This window comes from Vombatus ursinus, unplaced genomic scaffold (genome assembly GCF_900497805.2).
Source record: "Vombatus ursinus unplaced genomic scaffold, bare-nosed wombat genome assembly UNPS02014852.1, whole genome shotgun sequence".
In the NCBI taxonomy this organism is placed as follows: Eukaryota; Metazoa; Chordata; class Mammalia; order Diprotodontia; family Vombatidae; genus Vombatus; species Vombatus ursinus.
The window spans coordinates 12536639-12562893 of NW_020954630.1; the positions used below are offsets into that span (position 1 = coordinate 12536639).

General features: G+C 38.9%; 1 protein-coding gene across 4 annotated transcripts in view; it reads right to left on the minus strand.

Moving 5' to 3' along the window:
• DIP2C (disco interacting protein 2 homolog C) overlaps nt 1–26255 on the minus strand; it is a 589927-nt gene that overhangs the window by 216635 nt on the left and 347037 nt on the right. For all 4 annotated transcript variants that reach the window (XM_027841054.1, XM_027841052.1, XM_027841051.1 and 1 more), the window contains 2 exons: nt 12542–12667; nt 8747–8956 (listed from right to left, as the gene is read on the minus strand). In XM_027841054.1, the coding sequence (XP_027696855.1) occupies nt 8747–8956; nt 12542–12667 (336 nt within the window). The remainder of the gene's footprint in view (nt 1–8746; nt 8957–12541; nt 12668–26255) is intronic.

Below are 26255 nucleotides of genomic sequence, written 5' to 3' on the forward strand. Positions count from 1 at the left end.
ACACACACACACACACACACACACACACACACACACACACACACGTGTCCCTGTCTGTCTGGTGGGGGAGGGCAGAATATAACCAGTCCCTGACCTCTGTCACTTTTGAATGGGATGAGGGAACCCCTGTAGCCTGACGTGTGTTACTGCTTAGCTGAGTGATGGGGATGGGATGGAGAGCTGTCAAAAACTGCTCTGGAATCTCCAGGGATTTCCATTTGGGGCTTCTACACTGCCTCTCTGGTTTTATTCTGGATACATGGAACGTCTGGATGCTCCAGCATGTAAGGCAAAGCAGAAGGGAGGAAGGTGTTCTGTTCAGGGCTTATGTGTATGTGTACATCCAGAACCACGTACTCAGTGCCCCAATCTCCCCACCCCATGCCAAAGTATCCAAGAACATGGCATTTTTCTTTTAATTTTGCTCTTTACTAGAGATACTTGGTTCTACTTTCCAGTGAACACAGCAACTTGATTTCAATTCAGGGAATTTGGTTCTGATCTTGATTCTGCCACAAACTCACTCTCCTTTCTGGGCTCTCAATTTCCTCCCTGATAAAATGAGAAGCTAGATGACTTCTAAGGTTTCTTTCAATTTCGATATTCTGTATATTTCATAACTAGATAATGACAGAAACGATCTGCTTCCTTGTAGATTTGCATATGAATAGAAAATAGACCAAAGAGATATTGGGAAAAGGGGATATTTCTCTAGCTTTTGAAGAAGCCTCCTGGACTTAAGAGCCTGAAGAGATTTTAGAAATCATCAGATTCAATGCCTTTGTTTTGCAGATGAGAAAACTAAGGCTCAGGGAAATTAAGTGACTTACTGTAACAATACCAAATAAGAGAGACTAGGGTATGAACCCGGGCCTCTGGCTGTACATTTAATGCTTCTCCTACAATGCTTCCCTTACATTTCCTTAATCCAATACTCTTAGAGATGTAAGGCTACCTGAACGGATTCCTAGCCCTTCCAATTTTGAACCCTTGTTTTCCCTGAATATGCTTTGAAGATGTTATGTAGAAGAAAAGATAAATCTGCTGGCAGCTGTTAGAATAGACCTCTTGTACTTTAGACAGTGGCCTTCCAGATATCTGTAGCCACCCCATTTCTTCTATGAAAGGCTGTAATTAACTGTTATCATCAAACTCCTGAAGATCAAAGATTGTACATTACAGTGACGTAGCAACTCTAAAATCTGTACTGTTTATGGGACTTCTAATAAAATTTCTATCTAAGAAGAACAACTGAATCTGGTCTTAGCTATAAGCAGGAAGATTTTCATTACACCAGCCTGTCTTTTCTTCTCCCTTTGAGGCTGACCCCAACCCCCAGGGAATGAGTACTCTAAAGAAAGGATTCCCTAAATTCATTCATACAAAGATATAAATGACAAAGTGTGACCAATTTTCTGTATTTTGATGGGTACAATAAACTTCAACATGATGCAGAGGAAACTGCCCTGGCTCCAGATTCAGATAATCAAGGTTCAGATCCCATGCTCTAACATAGCCTACATCTTTGACTCTGAGAAAATCATTCTCCCGAGGCTTAGTTTTGCTCATCTTCAAAACGAGGGATGTGGAGAAAATGGCCTTTGAGGTCCCTTCCAGCTCTCGTTCTCTGAACCGATGATGAATATCTAACTGCTATTTTTCTAGCAATTAGATTCAAGCAGAAAGAGATAATCCACCACCACTACCACCACCATCACCACCACCACCTCTGCTCCTGAATTCAGCCATCCCAGGCTATGCACATGGTGGCTGTATCAACATTGTACTTCATATAATCTTCTTTAGGGCAGGGAACTACATTCTATTTGACTTTGTCAAGGTCAAGGTACTTTTCAAGGCAAACTTCCCTTAGAATAATTAATTCATTTTCTTGGAAACTTTGATTTAGAGAAGCTCTTAATTCTTAAATATCAGGTCAGTATTCAAGTCTACCTTGAAATTGATCAGACCCGTCTAAAACAGATTGTTCCCTGCTCACTTCCTGAGGTCTATACAATTTTAAAATGATACGGTTTCATGCTTCTAAAGATTGTTAGTGGTCCCTCAGCACATACAGGGAAAGAAAGTGATATTTACTCAAATGTCAGTGAATATGTCTCTCCTTAGACTCAGGTTTATTACTAATTATGAAACACCAGGATTAGGTATAAACAATGTCTGCAGCTAAGGCAGCACCCTGTTGTTACCAGGGTGGCCTGCTGCCGACGTCACTCAGCTTGTTGGGGTCATTTTGACCTTGTGGACTTCAGCATCAGATTGTGTGCTACTCATGTGCATCCTTCAGTTTTATTCCAGACATTCTGCCAGGACTGTGCCAGGAGAGGAAACCAGAATCTGACATTCTACTAGTCATTTACAAAGGCCTACAAAGAGTAATTTCTTTTCGCCTGAATTTTGGAGTCAGGAAGAACTGGGTTCTAATTAAAACTCAGACACTAATTAGCACATGAGCCTGGGTAGGGTAGGGTAAGTCATTTACCCTTTTTCTACCTCAGTTTCCTCCACTATAAAAAGGGGATGATGATAACTACCTCCAAGGGCTACTGTGAGGATCAAATGAGTAAAGCACTTAACACAGTGCCTGGCACATAGTAGGTATTATATAAATGCTAGCCATGATGATGCTGATGAAGATGCCACTAGGCCACATGGAAGACCTCCAATTTGCCAAAAGAATCCCTAGTCTTCTGAGTTAATTGCTTTTTGTCCCTTTCTTTAACATGCTTTCCCAATGGCATTTGTTTCATAACAATGAAGGCTTTTCTGGCAAGAAAGGCCCAAGCATCAGAGGCTCAAGCCAAAGGGAATTCCTGGACAGAAGTCTGGTCCTCACACTAAGAGGGCAGAGGATGCATTTAAATATCTCTGCCAGTACTGTTTACCCATCCTCAACCCGTATGTATTTGGCATTTTAAAAAATGTTTATATACATTTGGAAGATATCAAAGAATCCCCAACACTTAGGATGGTTACACATTAATGAATTATATGATTTAACTATCACAACTGAAGCCATTCAAGCACTCTTAATAAATGTGCTGGTAAAGCAGAATCTAGAAACAAAATGTGCAATTGCTGGGTTCTCACCTAATTATGCAATGAGGAGGAAAGTACTCTGCATTCACTCTCTGCCTTGCACATGACCACCTTTTTGATTTCTTGTCTTTCTAGCGGGAACACAGATGCTACAAATTTGAAGAGGATTTGTTTGTTGATACACACCCCAGACATTGCGAGCAGCATTAACATCAACCAAGTGCTAAAATAGCTCAAGAAATTACAAATATTTCTTTGAATATCTTACTAATGAGGAGGCTCTCAAAGACTTCTGATGGAAGCAAGTTCAGTCTGAGAGGAATGTCTTCAGATCTTTACTCAAACTCCGGCCTCAGACACATAACACTTACTAGCTGTATGACCCTGGGCAAGTCACTTAACCCCATTGCCTAGCCAAAAAAAAGGGGGGGGGCAATATTCCATTCTAGATAATTGACCGTTTTTATTTTCTGTTTTATTTCATTCTTATTTTTACCTCTAGAAATATGACTATAAAAGGAGCAATATCTGCCCTATAGACTAGGGTAGTTTTTCCTTAAAAAGTATTGAAAGAGTCCTTGAGACTCGATTGGATCAGGAGACTAAGCCTTGGCAGGTTATTTAGCTTCCAAGAGGCCTAAGGACAAAACCCACCCCAATTAGAAGCAAGAGTTATTTTTCCTCAGGTTAGACCACGTTGCCAGCATGGCTAACACAGACCCAGGGAAGGTATGGTCAACTGAATCGATTTTGTATTCTTGCTGAGTGTCCTTTCCATGCCATGGATATGTATGGTAAAGAAAACAAATCTGTGATTTCGGAAGTAAAGGAAACTCCCAGTGAGGAACCTCCTCTACCAATTGGGGATGGCACATTCTATGCTTAAGAGCTACTTAGAGCAATGAGAGTTTGAGTGACTTGCCAAAGGTCATAGAGACTAAATGTGCTAAATGTGGGTTTTGAACTCTGGTCCTTCTGGCTCCAAGGCCAGCTCACCATCTACCATGAAATATTGCCACTCTATGGCAAAGTAAGCTTGCTTGTATAAACTGTTAATTGGATGAGGTCTCATTTCATTCCAATTCCTAAACAGAAGCAGCAGACCAATCTGAATGAGGTCTGACCTGGTTCTATGTTTTCTAGATGAGTAGTAAAATATTTTTCCTTTCATTTTTCTTTTCCTATGGTCTAACATACCGTTACTGTTACCTTTCTATGCTCCACTCAGGCTGGAAATACAAGGGCTACTCCCACTTCTAGTCCCATTCTGAATGGCACAGAAGCTTTGACCTGCTCCATTTCTAACCTGAACTAGATATGCCCTTCCCTGGGCAAGCTGATAGCCCAAGAGATCCTTCAGCCTCAGCCACCCTGGTAGTTGTGATTACAGGCATGTGCCTCCATGTCTGGGGTTCTGTTACTCTTCAGTACCATCTCTGATCATGAGATTTTGTGTGCTTTCACTCCTGTTGGAGTTAGAAAACAATGAAATATATTGGATGTGCCAAGGGACATTATCACACATTTGATATTGATGTCATTTTATGGATCTTTATGATACCTCAGTATTTCATGGATTCAAGGTTTCACCAGTATAGCTCCTTCCTAGATGATGCAATTGAAAGCTCCTCTACAACCTGGTAAATGTCCCCTGAAGGATAGCTATAATGCCATCTCTAAAAATTAATCACCCTACAGATACCATACTGGTGTGCTGGCCTGGACTTAACAAAGTTAGACATCAGGCAACAGATGTATAGTCCATACTCAAAAAATTTATAGTTTTGTAAGACCTGCTCCAGCACGTACTCTGCTGATATTGCTTTGTTGAAGCCACGGTCATCTTTAGTCCATGAGAAGGCATTCAGTCCATTAGATTGTGAGTTCCTTGAGAGCAGGGACTATCTTTTGCTTCTTTTTGAATCTCCAGGGTTCAGCACAGCGCCTACTAACATAGTAGGGACTTCATAAATTTTTACTAATTGATTGGTTTTCACCACACATGCCTAAAAAACAGTTCTGAAGCAGCTAGATGGTTGAACAGAAAGAGAACTGGGATTGGAATGAGGAAGATCTGAGTTTAAATTCTGCTTCAGAAACTTATTACCTATGTGATTCTAGGCAAGTTATGTAATTTCTCTCAGCCTCAGTTTCCACACCTGTAAAGTGAAGAGGTTGGATTTCATGGCCTCTAAAATCGGGGTTCTTAATCTGGGCTTTATGGACAGATTTCAAGGAGTCTATAAACTTGGGTGGAGGAGATTGTCTATATTGTCAATAACCTATGGTTTATTTTGTTATCCTACGTATTTTACTTTAAGCACTTAAAGACATTCTAAAAAACAAAAAAACAACAACAACAAAAAAACATTCTTCTGAGAAGAGGTTCCAAAGGCTTCACCAAAGCGGAAGGGGGGGGGGGTCCCATGAAACAAAAAAAGAGTAAAGGACTCCAGTTCTCAGTTCTCTTCCAGCTTTTACTCTATGATTCTAGGATCCTATGATGTATGCACACAGGTAATCATCAGTCTTCCAGGGTATGAATCTGATAAGCTGAAACAGATTTTAGTTGCCTGAATTCTAGGGAATTCATTAAAGAGAATGCACTCACTATTGACTAGGTTTTTGCCTGGTTCTATTATTTGGGGGGCTGGGAATTCCCTGGTTACTCACCCTTTTCTCTATCAGAAAGATGCAGTAACCCTGAACATAAATATGATATAATCACCTTCACCCTCTAGACATGTGGTAAATGTTTTCCTTGTCTTGTAGCTCTCTGTGGGTACATTGGTGTTGGTAATATCAATCTTTAGATGACAAACTCTTCCATGTCCTGATTATGGGAAATTCTCTTTGTCCACTCCCTGCCAGGATGTGACATGTACATGGGACTCAGTACAAGCCAGATAATGATTAGCAGTCACTCTGACCTCTCTTGGATGAAGGCTTCATAATGCTTCAGCTGGTGATCTGGGTAGCTATTGTGATGTGCCGCCCCATCTTTCAGCCCTGAGTATGAATTGCTGTTACATTCTAACCGCATGCACATGGCTGAACACTTAGGGAAAGTGTCTATTTACAGAACTTATTTTACTAATGCATGAGAAACACTGGCAACATATGGAGATGTGACTGCCAGGGATTCTAGGTATGTGTCCCCTCAACCTCAGATCAGCTCCACCAATCAAAAGAAGCTGAGGAGACAGTGAAATGTGATGACTGCCGGCCAGGTCTTTGCATCTAGCTGATTATGAGTCTGATTAGTTTTGAGTGTTGAGGTACAATCTGTGATGTTCTTATGTAATTTCTATTGCTAATATAAATAATTAGGCATCAAGGGGAGGGCTCTGAAAGCAAGTCCAAGATGCTCAGATGTATTCTTTCCATGACAATGACGCTCTCTGTGGTCTTAAGCATTCTCTTAAACTTCAGCTTTCTCCTCATTGTCCGCCCTCAGACTTCCTCTTCCAACTCCAAATTTACAGTATTAATAATTCTCTACATTGCAATAATGCCTAAAATTAGTGAATAGATGTTAGGTCTAGGCTTTGCTCTGCATTACTTCCAAAAATAAAACATTCTGGTATTTTCTTATTAGCTGGCCTACTAACAACTCTCAAGATAAGGCCAAATGGTGCCATTTCCTTGACTGGTTTTCATCCTGTTTGAATGAAAAAAAATATTTCCATTCCTCTTCCCTCATCAAGTTGCATCATTTTCCCTTTTTTTGCTTTCTTTCTAAAATTTCTACCACTATTTACAGAAAACTCACAGATATCTAGGGACATTATTACTGTGCCAGATTAAAAATTACTGAAAATGTCACACACTCCAAGGCTATATTTAGGCCACATTGAGACTTGACGTATATGAGTAATGCAACCTTTCATAGTTTGGATAAATTTAATTCTCCACACTATAATTTCCTCCAACATTCCAAGATGTGAAGGCACTAAGGGTAATGGAATGCAATGATTAATCTGTTCATAAATTTGTTTCTCTCAGTGAGGTTCTAAGCACTTCCTTAAAAACAAATTTGAAGTAGAATACAAATGCTTTCAAGGCAGAGGAGGAAGAAAATTACTTATCTAATAGTTTAGGTGATGGATGAAAACATGCTGACAGGACATGGGAGCCTGTGCAGGGATCCAATCTAGGAACTACAGCTATTTCATTCTCCTTCATTTATGTCTTTGAGTTCAACTTTCAGACTAATGTGATTTCAAATATTAACTAGAGCTCACTTCACACAACTCATGATTCTGAAATTTCATCTGTAAATTTAATTTTGTTATTACTAACACCTTAAAATTGTAGAGCCATTAACGTTTCCAACGAGTTTTCACAGCTATTTTCTCTTATGTTCTTGTAATGTCTCTGGGAGAGTGGATGAACAGGTCACAGGATGAGAGATTTGGAGTTGGGAGGGAATGTAAAAATGATCTAGCTGAGCTCCCTCATTTTATAGATGGTTAAGTGACTTTCTCTGAGGTCACACAGGTAGTAAGTGGCAAAGCCAAGATTTGAACCAATCATGTTTAACTATAGATTGAATCATACCATAATGCTGGACAGTATGAGAGATTTGCACAAATCATTACGATACGTGAGAAAATGCCACGAGTACAAATAAGAAGTTCAAGGAATGAAACAAGGGGAACTGGGAGAAGGAAAAAAATCACTTTTAGCTTGACAAGGATGAGAGGAAGGACTAGCAAAGAACAAGAGAATATCTACTCAAGAGAAAGCTGTGAATAAAGTTGGAGAAGCTGGGGGGGTGGGCAGAGTGAACTCTCCTAAAACCTTCAGAGCAGTCCTATTAGAAGGATTTGCTTGAATTTATAATTATGTTAATTTATATATAATATAAATTCTATAAATATATAAATATAAAATAATATAAAATACACAGAATTTATATTATATATTAATTTTATAATATATTTACACATCATATGAATTATAGAGCTTATTATTATACATAAATTTATAACTTATGTAAATAAAACATTCTCATCTACGGCACTCAGATCTGTGTAAATAATACGGAAGTTGGAGTCATTAAACACTGGGGTTCAAATCCTAACTCTCACTAGTCCTAAAATAGAGGAAATAATACTTGTATCAACCTACCTTATAGGGCTGTTGTATAAAAAGTGTTTAGAAGCCAAAAATCATTATATATAAAGGTGAGCTATCATCATAAAGCAAAAAGCTGACTGAGGTAGAACCTAAAGCATCTTTTTCCATGCAACACATTTCAATTCATCACAGCTATACTTCCTTATGTTTCCTAACATGGTTAAAGCTTCATTTGGAAGAAAGTTTTAAAATATAAGAAAAGTGGAAAATGATTAAAAATAGTTGTCCTCTACTGAATGAGGCTCTTTTTTTCTTTTAATGATTAAAAAAGATCTAGAATTTTAGATCTAGGGGGGATCTGTGGTGGTAGGAGCTAGAATTCCAGAGATAGCTGAAAGAAGTTCTTGCCTTTAACTTCCCACACTAGTGGCATCCTGGAGTCAAGACAGGATAGGGTCCTGAACTTTTCTCTGTGGTGCAGACACTGGAGATATGTTAAAATTAGAGCCAGAGATGTCAGGAACAAAACAAAAAGGAGGACCCCCCAACAATCCCTGGGAGTGCAGAAGCTATTGAAAACTCAAAGTATTCCCTGGCCCCTACTTACCTATGTGCGTCTGAGCCATGACATCGGCTAGCCTGTGTGCGGCCCCACTGCCACCACTTTGCGTGGAAGAGGAGGACGTCGTAGAGGTTGTCGAGCCATGGATTGCTTGGCTGATCCAGTGTTCCATGTTGATGCTGCCCTGGCTGGAGGTGGGGGTTCCCTGGGAATCACCCTGTACGGAGCCTTCATCCTCTGAACCAGAAGAGGTGTCTAACACATAGAAACAGACAAGGTACGTAAGTGACAAGGACCAGACATTTCTCATGGACAAGAGACAATATCCATATTTCCCCATTAGACTGTGAGCTCCTTGAGGGCAGAGAACATGTTTTGCCTTTTCTTTGACTCCCCAGGGCTTAGCATAGTGCTTGGAACATAATAAGAGCTTCATAAATGCTCGTTGACATGGCTTGAAAGCACTTTATAATGAAGACGTCTTGGTACTCCTGTAATAAATTCCTTGTAGGAAATCTACCTTTCCTCTCCATGCTTCTACATGAAGGAATGGTATTTCACAAACACTCCAGTGTACTCTCTTCATTATCTCCTTACTCACTCAATCAAAAAAAAAAAAAGTATTAAGTCTTTACTCTAGGTCAGGCACTGTTTGAGGTACTGAGGATGCAAATACAAAGAATGTTCTCACTAACATTAACTAACATTAGCTAGTTAGTTCTCACTAGCTAACTAGCTAACATTCTCTCAGCTCCCAATACCGTGCTTTGTACTCCCAGGGAATTCTCAGTAACCAGTTCTTGACTAACCAGTCGATTCTAACTCTGCCAGTCCAGCAAAAAAATATAAACACTCAGGTGGCTTGTGCTAAGGGTCTCTATATAAACCAAGATCTAGATATAAGTTTCATAGAGGATTCCAGAAGACAGACACAACACCAGGTGCCATGAAGGTCTACCACTTTAACTGTGAATTAGCAATCCCTAGCTTGTGTCTCCTATAGAAATGCAAATAAAAATGACAGACATTTGGCCACATCTGGTAGGAATGTCAAGACGTCAGGACTTCCCTTTAGATTCAGCATCCTATTTATTGTTGAGTGAGTCACTTGGGGAACAAGGGATTGAAAAAAAATTGTGGAAAACTATATACTGCTTAGTGGAACATCAACGTACGCACTGCTAATGATTACTGAGGCACTAAAAAAACAGATGTGATCCAGTTACAAGCAATAGTGATTCTTTTCTTTTTATTGTAAGTTAGAAAGGAAATAGGCATTATTAATTGTGTTAATTATGATTATAACATCCATGTAGCTTGGGAAGGATTGTGAGTTGCCCATTAAAGAAAACCACAACATAAATTGTAGTCCCATAAACTATTTTTATGTGCCAAGCTGACCTAATGCAGAGTTAAAGGAATCCTTCCCAGAGGAAATAAATGGTAATTCAGAGTAAGCTGAGCAGTAACAGTCCTGGGTTGATACTACCCAGAAAAGGAGAGAGTGGTACAGGAGCCATTCATTCCAATAAGAGACTCACATGTTAGGTTTTTTCTATAGTGAGCAAAGTTCTAAAGGTCACCAAGATCCCAAGAAAGAAAATAATGCAAACAAGTAGAGGCTGGATTAGGCCTTCGCAGATGTGGTTACAAAATGCTCAGAGCAGTACTCAACACAAAAGAGAGCACTCAATAAATTTTTTGGATAAGCATGATGTTGATCATGACACGTATGGTTTTTCAAAGCTATCCCATGTGAAATCACCACCGTGACTCCCGTGTGACTGCCGGATGACAAGAAGAAGTGTTTATTGGTTTGGATGGGATTGGATGGGATGACAATTTGTGAAATTATTCATGCAGAGTGCATAGAAATGCTATGTAAATAATCAAATGCAAATGTTACAGCCAAAATAAGACTCCCACCAATGAGCACATACGTTTCTCACAGACAGCTAAAAATACAAGGATTTTACCTTTTGTCATGATGATTTATAGGTGTTTGTGTTTATGCATGTGCATGTACATATGCACATATATGATACATTTCTTTATGAAATGTATGTATAAGCATGTAAATGAGTATATAAATACAAGGGCAGTCAAAAGTAAAGTAACTGCAAATTACTTCTTACATTTTGATGTAGCTTATGTTTTCCTATAAAAAAATGTTTATGGGAAAGGCCCATAAGGCCCAAAGCTTGCTTAGGCTTTTAACTATTTCCCATTTTTTCCAGTTTAAGTCTGTTTTATCTCTGCAAGATATTTTTTTACATTCCTATTAAACATATTTTCACATCAGTCATTTTGTGAAGAAGAATTAGAACCAATAAGAGGAACACGAAAAAAAAGAAACAAAACAAAACAGAAGGAAAAAAAGAGCAAATAGTACGCTTCGATCTGCATTCAGATTCCATAGTTCTTTCTCTGGATATGGATAGAATTTTCCATCATGAGTCTTTTGGAGATGTCTTAGATGTTCCTGCAAGATATTTTTGTCATCTGACACTTGACACAACAACAATGATGACAAGTTTTCTTTGCATTATACATTTTGGAAAACATGGAAAATAAATTTCATTATAAAATTAAGTATATTAATTAAACTTCACCATATGCTATAAGAACATGTTTAAAAATAGGCAGAATATTTGCTATTTAAATACATAAAAGACAAAGAGAAATAATAGAAAATCATGTCCTTAAAAGAAAGGATCATTTGGAGGCTCATATATAAACCATGAATACAGATGGAGGTACATTGTAAAATGTCAATATAAAGAGCTCTGTTGCCTTATTTTTTTAGGTTGTATCGGGTCAGACACTTAGAGTTGGATGAGGACAGGTCAAGTTACAAATCTGAACAAAATGTTGGTTTTTTTAGTGGGTCCTATGCCACCTTTTCTTCACACACACAAAGCTTCAGAGCCAAACTATAAAATACGGATGATAAGAGTTCAGAACTCAATAACAACTATTGACTTTGGTTTGCATGTAATGTTGCTGTTTCACTCTTGTAGCTCCTTATGATTCTTCCATCAAGAAAAAAAAAAAAAGAGGGAGGACCCCGTATACTCTTGCACACATGCAAGGCATGTCTGCCTCCATAAGCTAAAGTCAAGGCAATTATTTGTGCAGGTCAGGGGGAAAGAAGCACAAAGTGGGAAATATTCCACATTCATATATGTGTGTGTGTGTGTGTGTGTGTATACAAATATACACACACATACACACACATATATGTACATGCACACATGTGTGTGTATGTGTATATTTGTATATATGTGAGTTTGGATATAGTTACAGATACATAATTCATTGAACAGGTTCGAAAGCGCATCCAAGGCACAGTTTGGCAGCTTCAATCAATCCATTCAAAACAAAACAGCAGCTATTAAGCACTGACAATGTTCCAGGCACTGCATTAAGCACTATTGATATAGAGACAAAAGTGAAACTGTGTCTGCGTTCAAGGATTTTATGTTCTAATAGATCAAATGAGATAATATCTGTAAAGCACTTAGCACAGTGCTAGGAACAGAGAAGGTGCTTCTTAAACATTTGCCCCTTGCAATGTAATAAAGGCTTTTTACTAAGGCTATAAAGATTGGCCAAACTACTAGGAGGTCAGTTTCAAGTGAGTTTTTGAGTCTAGTTTGTAACATGTACTGTGTTTCTCGATAAACACTGCAAAACTCAAAATTATAGCACCACAATTTGGAAAACAAAAGAATTCCTGGGTGAGAACCCCAAAATCAATTATTTTCTCACCAAGTGCTCAGATAGGTACACACACATTCTCCTGAGTAGGAAAGATAATGGATGAGTGCATGCACTTACCTGGAGGTGTGTAGGCATCCATTGAGGTCTGCACAACCAGCGAACGGCGTTTGGAAGGCATCGGCACTGCCATTTTCCTTTCTTTGTGTTTAGCCAGGGCCGCTTGGACAGCTTCAGTATGCACATCTGGAATAATAAAAAATATTTAATTATTTTCTTATATAGCCTTTGGATTCTATAGGCTCCAGGCTTTGTCTTCTTTTTTCTTGGACCCTTTCGTTGCACTGCCCACTTGCCTCTGCACTAAAAGATGGGTAGGTAAGGAAAAAGGGGAGCAAAGCTTACTTCAGTCACTTTTGCTACTCGCTGGAAGTTCCATTAAAAAGCAGACAAAATTTTTTGTTTTTGATTCATCTAGAGATTTAATTTACCCAAGGGATTTTGAACCATTATTACTAATCAAAAGATGACTATATTGTAAATTGCTCAATATTGCCTTTATTTGAATGAATAAGTCTTTCTCTTGAATTCTCTCCCCACAAGTCTTGTTTTCTAAGCCTGTGGACCAATTTGTTTGCCTAATATGACAGACAGAAGAGTGATACATAGGATAGAACTCTGGTTCTGTAGTCAGGAAGACCTGAATCCAAATCTGACTTTAGACACTTAACAGCTGTGTGAGTTTGGGAAAATCACTTAACCTCTGTTTAATTCAGTTTCCTCAATTGTAAAATGGAAAGAATAACAGCACCCACCTCACAGGGGTGTTGTGAAGATCAAATGAGATGATATTTGTAAAGCATTTAACACACTACCTGGAATATAGTAGGTGCTATATAAATACTTATTCTCTCTCCTTCACCCCTGTGAGTTTTCCATTACATTTTCTAGAGACACTGTCTAGTGTGTAAATCAACATTTAGTTCTTTTTTAAAGTCCGTAGTCCATGGAATAAAGTATTTAACCTCCAATAATTTCCAATTCCATTGAATTCAATAAACATTTATTGAGTGCAGAGAACAGTGTTAAAAAGACATGGAACCTGCCCTCATAAAGCTTAGAGTCAAGCAGTAAAATCTTTATAATACATAGCTACAATATACAATGGAGTACACAATAAATATGAGACAGAGGAAGAGAGGAGAGAAAGGGAGGGAGGGAGGGAGAGACGGAGAGAGAGAGAGAGAGAGAGGGGTATCAACAGAGAGAGCACTACATAAAGTCCCAGGTCCAAAATGGGATAGGGTGGAGAGGCAATAAAATAAGATACAACCCTATTTTAAGCTTATAGTATAGTAAGAGGATGAGACACGTACACAAAAAATTAAAATACAGGTTCAAAAATTATTAGGTATATAATAGAGGTCAACGGTCTGTGAAACTTGAAGAAGAAAAGATTATATCTGGCTGGGCAGATCCTACATAGAGGATGTAGCACCTGAATTGGTTTTTGAAGGATTTCAATGAGCAGGAGTGGGAGTGAGGTCCTCTGCTTGCTGACATTCTCCCCAGAATGGGCACAAGGAACGGACTACACAAAGTCACAAGGGGAAAATAGTGCAGAGTGGTTGAATGGGATAATAGCTAATCTGGGCAAACTGGCTGTAGCACAAAATGTCCAAAAGGAAGCATCACACAACGTGGTTTGAAAGGGGAGGTTGGAGAATTGCCAGGGAGGGTATTGAACATCAAAGTGAATAGTCTATATTGCTTTTGCCTCAGACTACTCTTATGCCCATTCCTTTCTTTCTCCTGCCATTCCTGCCACCATAGTTAAAGTCCTTAATCCCCTCTCATTGCTTCTTTTGTCTCTGTGCCTCAAGTCTCTTCTCTTTCTACTTTACCCTTTATAAAGTACCTAAATTAATCTCTCTCATACACAGGCATGCAAAAGAACAGGCATTGCAATTCCTAGCATAAGACTACTGAAGAGAAGATATTCAATAAATTCAATAACAAAATTTACACACAAATGACAGGTGAAGCAGTGTGTTATCTTTTACAATCTTGCTGAGTAAGTGATTTCAACAAATGGCACCCCATTTGATCATTCTATCCTTGGAGAGGCTTCATCAGTGAGAAGGGAGATTCGCTTTCCCCTTTACATGTTTCCTTTCTAATGAAAGCCAGGTAAAAAGCACTATAAATCTAGAACCTGAAATTATTAGGGTAGCTTTTGTAATTATCCTGTTAATGCAGATTAATGATGAACTAATGACAACTGCTCAGAGAAAATTAATCTGTGAACTGTTATTAAGAAGTGAGAATGCTACTATGTTCCTGACAAAGAAAGGGCAAAAAACTTCAAATCTACATTTTATCATGCTTTGCAAGGGAGAAATTAACTTAAAATAATTGGAGGCCTGAAGCATGACACCAAGGGCTGAAGTCCTTACTGAGTTTCATTTGTATGTGTGTTGCAATTGTAACACTTGAAGCAGTTGATGTAATTGCAGAGGTTACATGCTGACTTTCATTATGTCCATGTGTTTCAGATATTTTTAGCACTAATTTTTTCAATTTAGGGTTAGAATTTAGAGACAAATTTTAATGAATGTTCATACTTCAATCTGTTCCAGCTTCTTTAACATTAACTAAGCACAACCCACCCCCCTGCCTCCATGATTAAAATATGATGGAATCATATCACAACTACATAGCTTACTAATCTAATGAAACTGTGAGGCATCGATATGCTACAAAATGAAGACAAGTAATCCAGAAGATAAAGGAAAGGAGGAGAGAAAGTGAAAGGGAAGGGAGAGGAGAAAGAGAGAGAGAGAGAGACAGAGGCAGACAGACAGAGAGAGATAGGGGGAGAGAAAGAATGGAGAAAGTAAGGGAGAGAGAAGGAGAACGAATGGGAGAAGAGCAACAGGAAAGGAGAGATTAAAAAAGGGAAAGGGAAAGGAAAGATCAAACAATACTGAAAGGTGCACATGCTTTCTTCTAAGAAAATTACCTTTGGTTACTGAAAAGGTTCCTTGTTCAAGGTTCAAAAAAAAAAAAAACACTCAAAAAGGCTTAACACTTTGGTACTTGTCCAAACACCCTAACTCTGTAAAAAGCTACACAAAGTTACCCTTACACATTGTTTTCCTTCATTTGATAAATAATTTTTCATGAAGTTCCTGAGAACTGGATATATTCAGGCATTTACACTAGAGAGATTGTGGTCAACTATTCGGTCCATGACTGAGGGGCCGGGAAGTTATTAAGATTTTCTTGTGAATTTTTTTTTCAGTTGGAAATCTTGAGAACATTTTCCCCAGGGTGCCATTGTGGTACCTCTAGCCAGAAGCAAAATGGATCATAGGAAAGGGCAAGGTCTGTGGGAATGGGAAACCCGTAACTATAACAGAACAAAAACTTGAATCTTATTTGTATCAACTTCCATGACAAAACATCTACTCTCTGTTTTATTTAATTTCTCTCTCTCTTTTTTTTTGTTCCAAGAACACATGCCAACAGATAGAAATATCCATTTGAATGCAGAGTACTCCTCACAGATTATAGAGGATTGCCCTAACATTTAGTCTTTTTATGTTTGGATATCTTATACAGACAAATTATACCTGGCCCCGTTTGATGCAAGCTGATTTAGACGGACTGTCCCTTTCTCCAGTGCATCAGTCTTTAAGTGATATATGCGATAATGGTACTGATAAGAAGGTTAAACATAAATATCATAATTAGGTTGAATTTCTCTTTGTTTCTTTGTTTCTTTCTTCTTTTCACAGAGTTCTGTGTGCTGTATGTACTGCCTCCACCCTGACCCAGTCATGTGTCACTGGCAGCAAAAGCAATATAACACATCCCATACGCATGTGAGCAACCACAAACACTCAGCCACTTATTTTGTTCACTGTTGCCTCTGACTCATGCTACAGAATCCCAAAATCAAATCAGACTTGCTAAAGACTCTGAAAACAAACCTTTAGCTTGTGATCATTTTGAGACTGGGGAAGTGGGGGAAGGGGTATTTAGGTGACTGTTCTTGAACTAGTGAAATCATTATACTTCTAAATTCTACAATGCAATTGGCAGTTCAATTTCAGACCAAAGGTATGGCAAAAAGTTTTCTCTTAAGTGATGCAAAAGGCAGTAAAATCTTACCCTGGAGATTCTATGTAGAGGCACTGACCTTTGGTTCTCAAAGACGATGGCCACAGAATGCCAGCTTTAGTGGGTTCCCGTGTGGAGCTAGAAAATCTTTGAGCAAGTGTCCAGTGATGTCTGTAGCCAAAAGACCAGACTAGATTTGTTAAGAGATGGTCATTACCAGGCCAGTGCTTAAAGGGTCATGATTTCTTTTGGCTACACTGATTCTTGAGAACTGTCTACTCAATTGCACAGATGTTGCAATCAACATTAGTGCATAGAGGGCCCACATGGGCTAAGTCACCAAATCATTATGTACAAATAATTATGATACTAGTGACTCCATTACTCAAGTAATGAGGTAAATTCACATGGTTTAACAGAATGTTCAAGTAAATTGATAGGCTGATGGTTGGGGGTAATCACTGAGAAGATGTTACTTAACATTGCTCTTCATGATTCATGATTTAATCAGTATGAGGAACTTCAGTGGGGGAATCTCACAACATCCATGCTGGAGAGTGACCTCCCCACACAGCAGTTAAGTGACTTTCCCAGTACCAAACTGTTACTGTCAGCATCAGAATTTGAACCCAGGTCTTGCAGAATTCAAGCCAGTATGCAATCCACTATGCCACACTGCCTCTAACACACACAAAACAAGAAAAGCATGTGCAACAGAACTTCATAGGTAGGGCTGGGGGAAGAGCTAGCAAGAACCTTTTCTTTCCCCACTTCACATGGAACCATGTAGTGGAACATTTGGGGCAGGATTAGAAAACTGTCCAAGACAGATGTTAGCCATAGCTATGTCCCAATCCAGTACCATTCCATCAAATCTAGTCTGTTACAGCCATGTAGACACCTAGAAGTCTGTGTCTCCAGCCCAGTTCCAAGGAGATATTTTCAACACAAATCTCAAGAAGATTACTGCTCCATGTTTTACTAAAAGCCAACAGTTAAGGTTCTTATTCATTTAACACTTTTCAAAAAATTGACTGTCCTAAGCTATGGGTTTCAATGTCTAGAATTATAAATTTGGCACCTCTCCTGATACAGCACTGGAATCCAAATTCAGTGCTGGTAAGATGATTCACATTCCCTACCACAAGTACACACATGGTTTTGTTTTTTTCCAACTTCTGTTTTGTTTTCATTTAGTTCTTTGTTTTCCAAGTGATGACTACATAATTTTGATCAACAATACAATGAAATAACATCCATAATTCTGCTGAATATGAATTTAAGATTGTGTTAGATAAGCATTTATCTACCTATATCCATAGATTTACACAGATTGTGGGCAGGGGAAGGACCAATGGGAATGCTCTCCCTGGAATGAACCAACCCACTCAATCTTGGCTCTCTGCCTGCGTATGGATTCATCCTATTCTAATCACTCCTGCTCCTCTGCTGCCCATCCCAGTTCATACATCTCCTAGCTCATTCTAATATGCCCTTTGGAACTCCTGCCCTATTCTTAATAATCTTCCAAATATCCTCAAGCTATTCAAACAATATTCCTTCTCCGTTCATGTTTTACTCCAAATGTGGCTATCATCTGAGGTCACCACAACCAAGGATCATACAGGATTCAAGACACAGAACCTTAGAGCCCACTGAGTCCAACTCTGACATTTTAAAGATGAGGAATTGAGTCTCAGAGAAATGAAATGACTTGCCCAAGTCACACAGGCAGGAAGTATAGAGACAAGATTAGTACCTAAGTCTTTTGGACTACACAGCCAACACACTATCAACTACATCTCGATGTCTTTCATCCCTGGCAACCCTCTCCCAGCAGAGAATACTCTTCCTCCTGATTCCTCCATATCACAGGGATAAGAGAAGAATTTCGTATTCTTCTTGCTCCTCACTGCTGTTTCCAGACCATCCCTTTCCCCTCCATTCTTCATCCACCTAGATGCTATGCTGCATAATAAAGAAGAAGGTTGGCCACATGAATTATCAACATTTCTATATATTACTAACAAGGCCCAAAAGCAAGAGATAGAAAGAGAAATTCCATTTAAAGTTACTGTAGACAGGAGCAGCTTGATGGCACAGTGGATAGAGCACCGGCCCTGGAGTCAGGAGGACCTGAGTTCAAATCCAGCCTCAGACACTTGACATTTACTAGCTGTGTGACCCTGGGCAAGTCACTTAACCCCATTTCCTAGACAAAAAAAAATACTGTAGATTTTATAAAATATTTGGGAGTCTATCTGCCAAGACAAACCCAGGAACTATATGAATGCAATTACAAAACACTTCACATAAATAAAGTCAGATCTAAATAATTGGAAAATATCAGTTGCTCATGGGTAGGCTGAGCTAATACAATAAAAATGACAATTTTATCTAAATTAATTTACTTATTCAGTGCCATACCAATCAAACTACCAAAAAAGTATTTTATAGAGCTAGAAAAAATAATAACAAAATTCAGATGAAAGAACAAAAGGTCCAGAATATCAAGGGAGTTAATGAAAAGAAATGCAAGGGAAGGTGGTCTGGTCATGCGGATCTTAAATTGTATTGTAAAGCAGCAATCATCAAAACTATTTGGTATAGGCTAAGAAATAGAGTAGTAGATCAGTGTAATAGGTTAGGTACACAAGACATAGTAGTCAATGACTATAGTAATCCGCTGTTTGATAAACTCAGACTCCACCTTCTGGGATAAGAACTCACTACTTAACAAAAACTGCTGGGAAAACTGGAAAATAATATGGCAGAAACTAGGCATACACCAACATCTTACACCATTTATCAAGATGAAGTCAAAATGAGTACGTGATTTAGATATAAAGGCTGATACTATAAGCAAACTAGGAGAGCAAGGAATAGTTTACCTGTCAGATTTATGGAGAATGGAAGAATGTGTGACCAAACAAGAGATAGAGAACATTATTAAATGGAAAATGGATAATTTTAATTACATTAAATTGAAAAGGTTTTGCACAAAGCCAATGCAACCAAGATTAGAAGTGAAGCAGAAAGCTGGGAAACAATTTTTATAGCTAGTGTCTCTGATAAATTTTTAATAGATACAGAGAATGGACTCAAATTTATAAGAATAAAGTCATTTCCCAATTGATAAATGGCCAACGATATGAACAGGCAGTTTTCAGAGGAAGAAATTAAAGCTATCTATAGTCATATGAAAAAATGGTATTGATTAGAGAAATGCAAATCAAAACAACTTTGAGGTACCACATCACACCTATCAGATTGGTTAACATGACAAAACAGGAAAACAATAAATGTTGGAGAAGATGTGGGAAAATTCGAACACTAATGCATTGTTGGTGGAGTTGTGAACTGATTCAATCATTCTAGAGAACAATTTGGAACTGTGCACAAAGGGCTATAAAACTGTGTGTACCCTTTGACCCAGCAATACCACTTCTAAGTATGTATCCCAAAGAGATCATAAAAAGGGGAAAGGACCCATATGTACAAAAATATTTATAGCAGCTTTTTGTGGTAACCAAAAACTGGAAATTGAGGGAATGCCCATCAATTGGGGAATGGCTGAACAAGTTGTGGTATATGAATGTAACAGAATTCTATTGTGCTATAAGAAATGATGAACAAGTAGACTTCAGAAAAACCTGGAAAACTTACATGAACTGATGCTGAGTGAAATGAGTAGAACCAGGAGAACACTGTACATAGTCACAGCAACTTTGTGCAATGACTAAGTTTGATAAACTTAGCTCTTCTCAGCAATGCAAGGATGTAAGACAACTCCAAATGACTCGTGATAGAAAATGTTACCCACATCCAGAAAAAGAACTATAGAGTCTGAAAGCAGATAGAAGCATACTATTTGCTCTCTCTTATTTTGTTTTATTTTGTTTCTTCTTTCTCATGGTCTCTCCCATTGGTTCTAACTCTTCTTTACAACATGACTAAAGTGAAAATATGTTTAATATGAATGTATATGTAGAGCCTATATCAGATTGCACACTGTCTTGGGTAGGGGAGAAAGGGGGAGAAAATTTAGAACTCAAAATCTTATGGAAGTGAATGTTGAAAATGAAAAATAAATAAATTTAAAAAGAAGAAGATGATGGTTGGGAAGAGAAAAGTTTGCTGCTGCTAGCACTCTCCCTTCGCTCTCTTGGCTGTCTCTATCACATGTGACCCCTCTGAAGGACACATTTTCTGTTCATAAGCTGATTTCCCCAACATCAGTTATCAACAACCTAGGAGATCCCTTTCAACTTTCTCAGTAACTGATGTGTCAGCTACAGTCTTCCTCTTCAGTACAATCCCTTGTCAAAATTCTCAGGGATTTCATGCTGATGACTCCTCTAATAATCTCACCATCTAATTCTTCCAACTTCTTGAAGACAACACTTAGGAGGATTCTGAAGGTTACCTGGCAAGATAGGGTATGTAACACTGAGGTCTTCTCTTGAGCTGAACTGTCAAGCATTCAAACTCAGTACAACTTCAATAGGCTGACCACCTTGTTTGAGCATCAAATGTATGTTTAACTAAAAGACTATTACTTTTACGGAGAACTAGCACAAAGCAAGCACTTACACAGAGGTCAGAAGAAGCAACACAAGGACACTCTCAAGGTCTCTCTGAAAAAATTTTAGTATCGACTATGGGACATAGGAGATGCTGGCATGGGACTGCCCAGCATGACATGCCCCTATCAAAGAAGGTTCTATGTTCTACAAGCAAAGCAGAATTGCAGCAGCATAACAGAAATGTGAGATGTACAAATCTAGAGACATCTTTATCCTAAATGTTTAAATGGACTATTTGTGCCCAACCTGTGGTACAGCCTTCTGAGCTCATATTGGACAGATCAGCCACAGCCAAACACACTGTACCCTGGCCCCAACATCATGATGTCATTGGTCTTTCTTGAGTATGAAGGGTGGACAATAACCACATTCCCCATCCTGCTTTACCATGGTCACATCTTAGATCTTTAAGATTCAGAACTTTGAAATTCCATTTATGGACCTCAACCTACTCACCTTCCACCTCTTTTACATCTAGGTCCTAATTAGTGTGAATAATGAACCAGCCATGGAAGTCCAAGTCTTAGGATGAGAGTGCTGGTTAAGGTGTGAAGAAGCAGGTCAGTGGTAGCAGGCAGATGACATAATGTCCTGAATGAATGGATGGCATGTGAAGCTCATGTGTAACTGGATATCTAGAGCCAATCAGTGGATACAGTGGGCTAGTTCACTCACTCAGTCGTCAATAACCTGGGTAGGGCCCTAGGGCCAGAGAGCCAAAAAGCAACAGATTAACTCCATTACGGACTAGCACATACACTCAGGAAGACCTGAGATTTGGAGTCAGAAAATCTTAACTCTGGCTATACTACTCTCTACGTGAGTGACCTAAGGCATTGGATCTTTCCCCAGTCTGGGCCTTAGTTTCTTCATGTGTAAAACAAAGGGGTTTGATTAAACTCCAAACTGCCCCCCCTCAAGCTTTGTATCCTATATATTCTTGAAAAGCTGTCCATATCTTAAATGGCTAATACATACCATTCTGGTCATCTATTAGTAACAAACAGGAATTAAGAGGAAAAAAATGATCTCTCCATATAATCGAGGCAGTTTATCTTAATTCTCATATAGAATAAAGAAAAAAACTGAAGTGAAGTTCAGGGGAAGTATAGCTTCCTTGATCTTAAGGCAAGTCTCACAGACTAAGGTGTGGCTGTCTTTGTGTCACCTGTGGTGACTTTCCCACATGAAGGCATCAGTCCTTTGGGCTAAGGCATTACAGTTTCCACGTGGCCTTTCTGAGAATGTTAATACTTAGGGGGACAGCTTGGCATAGCGGATTGACTGCTCAGCTTGGAGTCTGGGAGATCCAAGTTCAAATTCTTCCTCTGATAATTACTAGCTGTGTGGCTTAGGGAAAGTGATTTAACTCCTGTGTATTTCAAGCCATTCCCGAGATCTCACTAAGTCACATACAGGTTGGGATTTGTGTTAGTAGAAGGAATCCCCCCAGGGAGGCCTAAAACAAAGGTCCTTCTGTAACAGATTCTGCATTTCATTAATATCTCTGGGATGTTAAGACATTTGGTCATTAGCACACATTCCGATCTACTGTTGTGCGCAGATCCACCAAATACCTGACTGACCATTTTCTTATTGAGGTTCCCTGAAACATTGACTCATTCTGTAATTGTCATATTGACACTGGCCTTTTGTGGATCTGGAGTACCAAGGCTGCGAGCAGGGCACCTCATCAGCTACCCATGCAGCTTGGGGACATGAGCCAGCCAGCCATTCTTCATGCAATAAACATCCTCAAGTCCACTGACTCTTCCTGACCTCAAGCATTCCTTACTTGTCACACAATCATGGGAAAAACTTAACACACGGCACTTTCCACTCGGTGACAATGGGCTTCTGCTCTTTACACTGGGTGTGTCCGTATTTGAACATTTGTGCCCCAGTGGTCACATTATTAGTAACTACCATCATTAGTAACTAATAGTAACTCCATTAGTGATGGAGACTGATCTCTGCTGGTTCATTCTTCAACCATACTGTTTTCTTGCTAAAGAAGTTGTTGTCTAAGGTAAACATACTCATATGCCTCCTTAATCTCCAACCCATCTATATGTACTCTACCTATTGACAATAGCCAATGTATATCCACTTTGTTTTTCTTAGGGTTCCAAGCCAACCGGCTCAGATTCCCTCTGTGATACTTCAAGATGTTCTTTGAGTTCTAGGAAGTTATTTGCACAAAAACACAATTATGGCAAAGATCAAGCATAGGGGTGAGGGGCAGTGTTCACTATTCTAGGGACTATTATCCTGTCTGCATTACTTGAGACAAGTAATTATTTTTATATGGTTTCATTTTACATGAAGCAACGGTTATGGGTGGGAGCTTCTACTGACAGGAATCTGGCTCAGTATCTGACCTTGATCAGATGAAATAAAATTGAGCTGGGTATTGTTGTTGTTCAGTTGTTTTTCAGTCATGTCTGAATCTTCATGATCCAATTTGGGGTTTTCTTGGCAAAGATAATGGAGTGGTTTACCATTTCCTTCTCCAGCTCATTTTACAGATGAGGAAACTGAGGCAAAATTAAGTGACTTGGCCAGGGTCACATAGCTACTAAGTGTCTGAGGTCAGATCTGAACTCAGGAAGAGGAGTCTTCCTGACTCCAGGCTCAGCACTGTATCCACTGTACCACCTAGCTGCCCCTTGAACTGGTTACCCTTTCACTGCTTAGTTTCTTGTCATGTGGGTGCTGGATTTGGTACCATACACACATTCTTGGTTGTTCTCTTTTGTTGTATTTTTTAATTCTGCTGTTTTTACAAATTGAATATTACTCCAAGGAAAGGTACAAAAGACTGTGGCTATTAAAGAACCTACTTTGAGGCCTATAAGAAATATGCAATAGTTCTTGGAGTAACCAAATCAAACATTTCAAGGATCATTCAATTCCACAATAAAACAGGGTGAGCTACATGAAGCACCAAAGGAAAAAAAAATCACATGTGAGGGGCAGGCTAGTATCATGTCTATGAAGAAAATATGCTTGTCATGGGCAAGCCAATCCAAACATTAGAATATTGAAGATTGGAAAACAGTCATTTTTCTGGATGAAACTCACTTGTTCATTTAAGGCTCCACCGAAACCAATGTCAGAAGTAGTTCAGATGAGCTTATAAGATCTGAGTATCTTCATCAGACTATAAAACATCCACCCCCCAAAAAAAATGTTTTGGGGACTTTTTCTTCCAATGGTCCTGGAAGTCTTCCTTCCATTGATGAACTCTAGGGAGCCAAGATGGCAGAGAGAAGCCAGGAAGTTGCCTGAACTCTTCTCAGTTTCTGTCAGAAACAATGTTAAATCAAGCCTCTACATGGATTCTGGAGTGATAAAATCCACAAAAAGACAGAGTGAAACAATTTCCCAGCTTAAGACAACTTAGAAAACTTCAGGAAAGGTCTGTCTCACTTGGGTAAAAGGGGAGCTCAGCCTCAAGCAGATGGTATCCAGGCAAGCCAGCAGGAGGCTCTTAGCTGCAGCACAGAAGGCAAATTGTGAGTCCCCAGAATCCTAGCACAACAGGCACAACTAGGCTGGGCCATCCCCAGCACAGTGGGCAAGCCACAAGACCCGAGGCCCCAGTGTGGAAAGTCAATGACCAAGACCCTATCCCCCAATATAAGAGGCTTGGGATAGTGCCATCTGTGCCCCAGGAACAGAGCTCAACTTTAAAAGTCATGAAATAGGCTGAAAAACGAGTAAGAAACAGAAAAGAGTCCTGACCATAGAAACCTACTACGGTGACAGGGAAGACCAAAACATAAACTCAGAAGAGGACAAAGTTAAAATGCCTACATATGAAGCCTCAAAGGGGAATATCAATTGCCCTCAAGCCCAAAAAGTTCTCTTGGAAGAGCTCAAAAAGGATCTTAAAAATCAAATAAGAGTAATAGAAGAAAAATTGGGGAAAAATGAGGATTATGTAGGAGAATTATGGAAAAAAGTCAACAGCTTGGAAAAGGAAGCATAAAAATTGACTGAAGAAAACAAGAAATTATCAAGGAAAGTTGCACTGATATACTGAAACCAGAGAATAAAATAGTAATTGATGAACTCTGGAAAATATATTGAAATATTGAGTAGCAGAATTATCTTGCCATTACAGAAATTCCCAAATAGAGATGGAAATGGAATATTGCAACAGCCTTGCACTATGCCACACATCAGATGCAGGAGAAGGGCCAAGGTAAATATAGCTGTTTAAGGTCATAGGATCATGAGATCACAGATTCAGATTTGGAAAAGGCCTTCAGCGATGACTTAAATTCGACCTCTTCATTTTTCTTTTCTTTCTTCTTTCCTTCCTTTCTTTTTTTTTTTTAATAGACAAGGGAGTCATGGGTGATGTACAATGTTAGTCATGGTTACAATAAAATGAGATAAGGTCATCTGGAAACACTGCCTCAATTTGGGAATCTTGAGGGACTTCCTGTTGGTTCCCTTCCATGCAATTTCTTTCAAATCAATTACATTTTAAAAGTCTGACACCCTCCATTGAAGTCCTATATTGATGTCAATAGTGACTGTGTTATTGAGGTGCTCCTAATTTCTCTGAAGCTATATTGGTAGGCCTAAACCACAGTAAAATTTATATAGCCCCCCCCCTTTTTTAAAACAACTACCCTAGGTAGTATAAACATCATTATTCTCATTTTAAAGATGAGGAAACTGAGGCTCAGAGAAAAGTGACTTACCCCAAGTCACTCCACTAGGGTCAAAGATTTGAGTCCCAAATCTTTTGATGGCAAATCCAGAGTTTTTCATTGCATGAAGCATCTCTCTTTAAGGATATAGAAAACTTGGAGAAGGGTTAGGGTGAGTTGGTGTCAAATTCAGAATTTTTCCTACTTCATAGTTCTACTGATAATCCATATTACTTAGGGTGAACCACAGACCAAATCATTTTACAAACATTTATCAGAACAGATTACAAACAAAAGCTGAAGTTACTATAAAGAAATCACGCCACGCAATCTACAAAGGCAAGTATTTCACAAAACTAATGAATGAAGGGAAGTGAGTTGCTGTTAGAAATTTGAAATTAATTAAAGCATTTGACTAAATGCCTCAGAAAAAACCTTCATTATATGTGTTCTGCG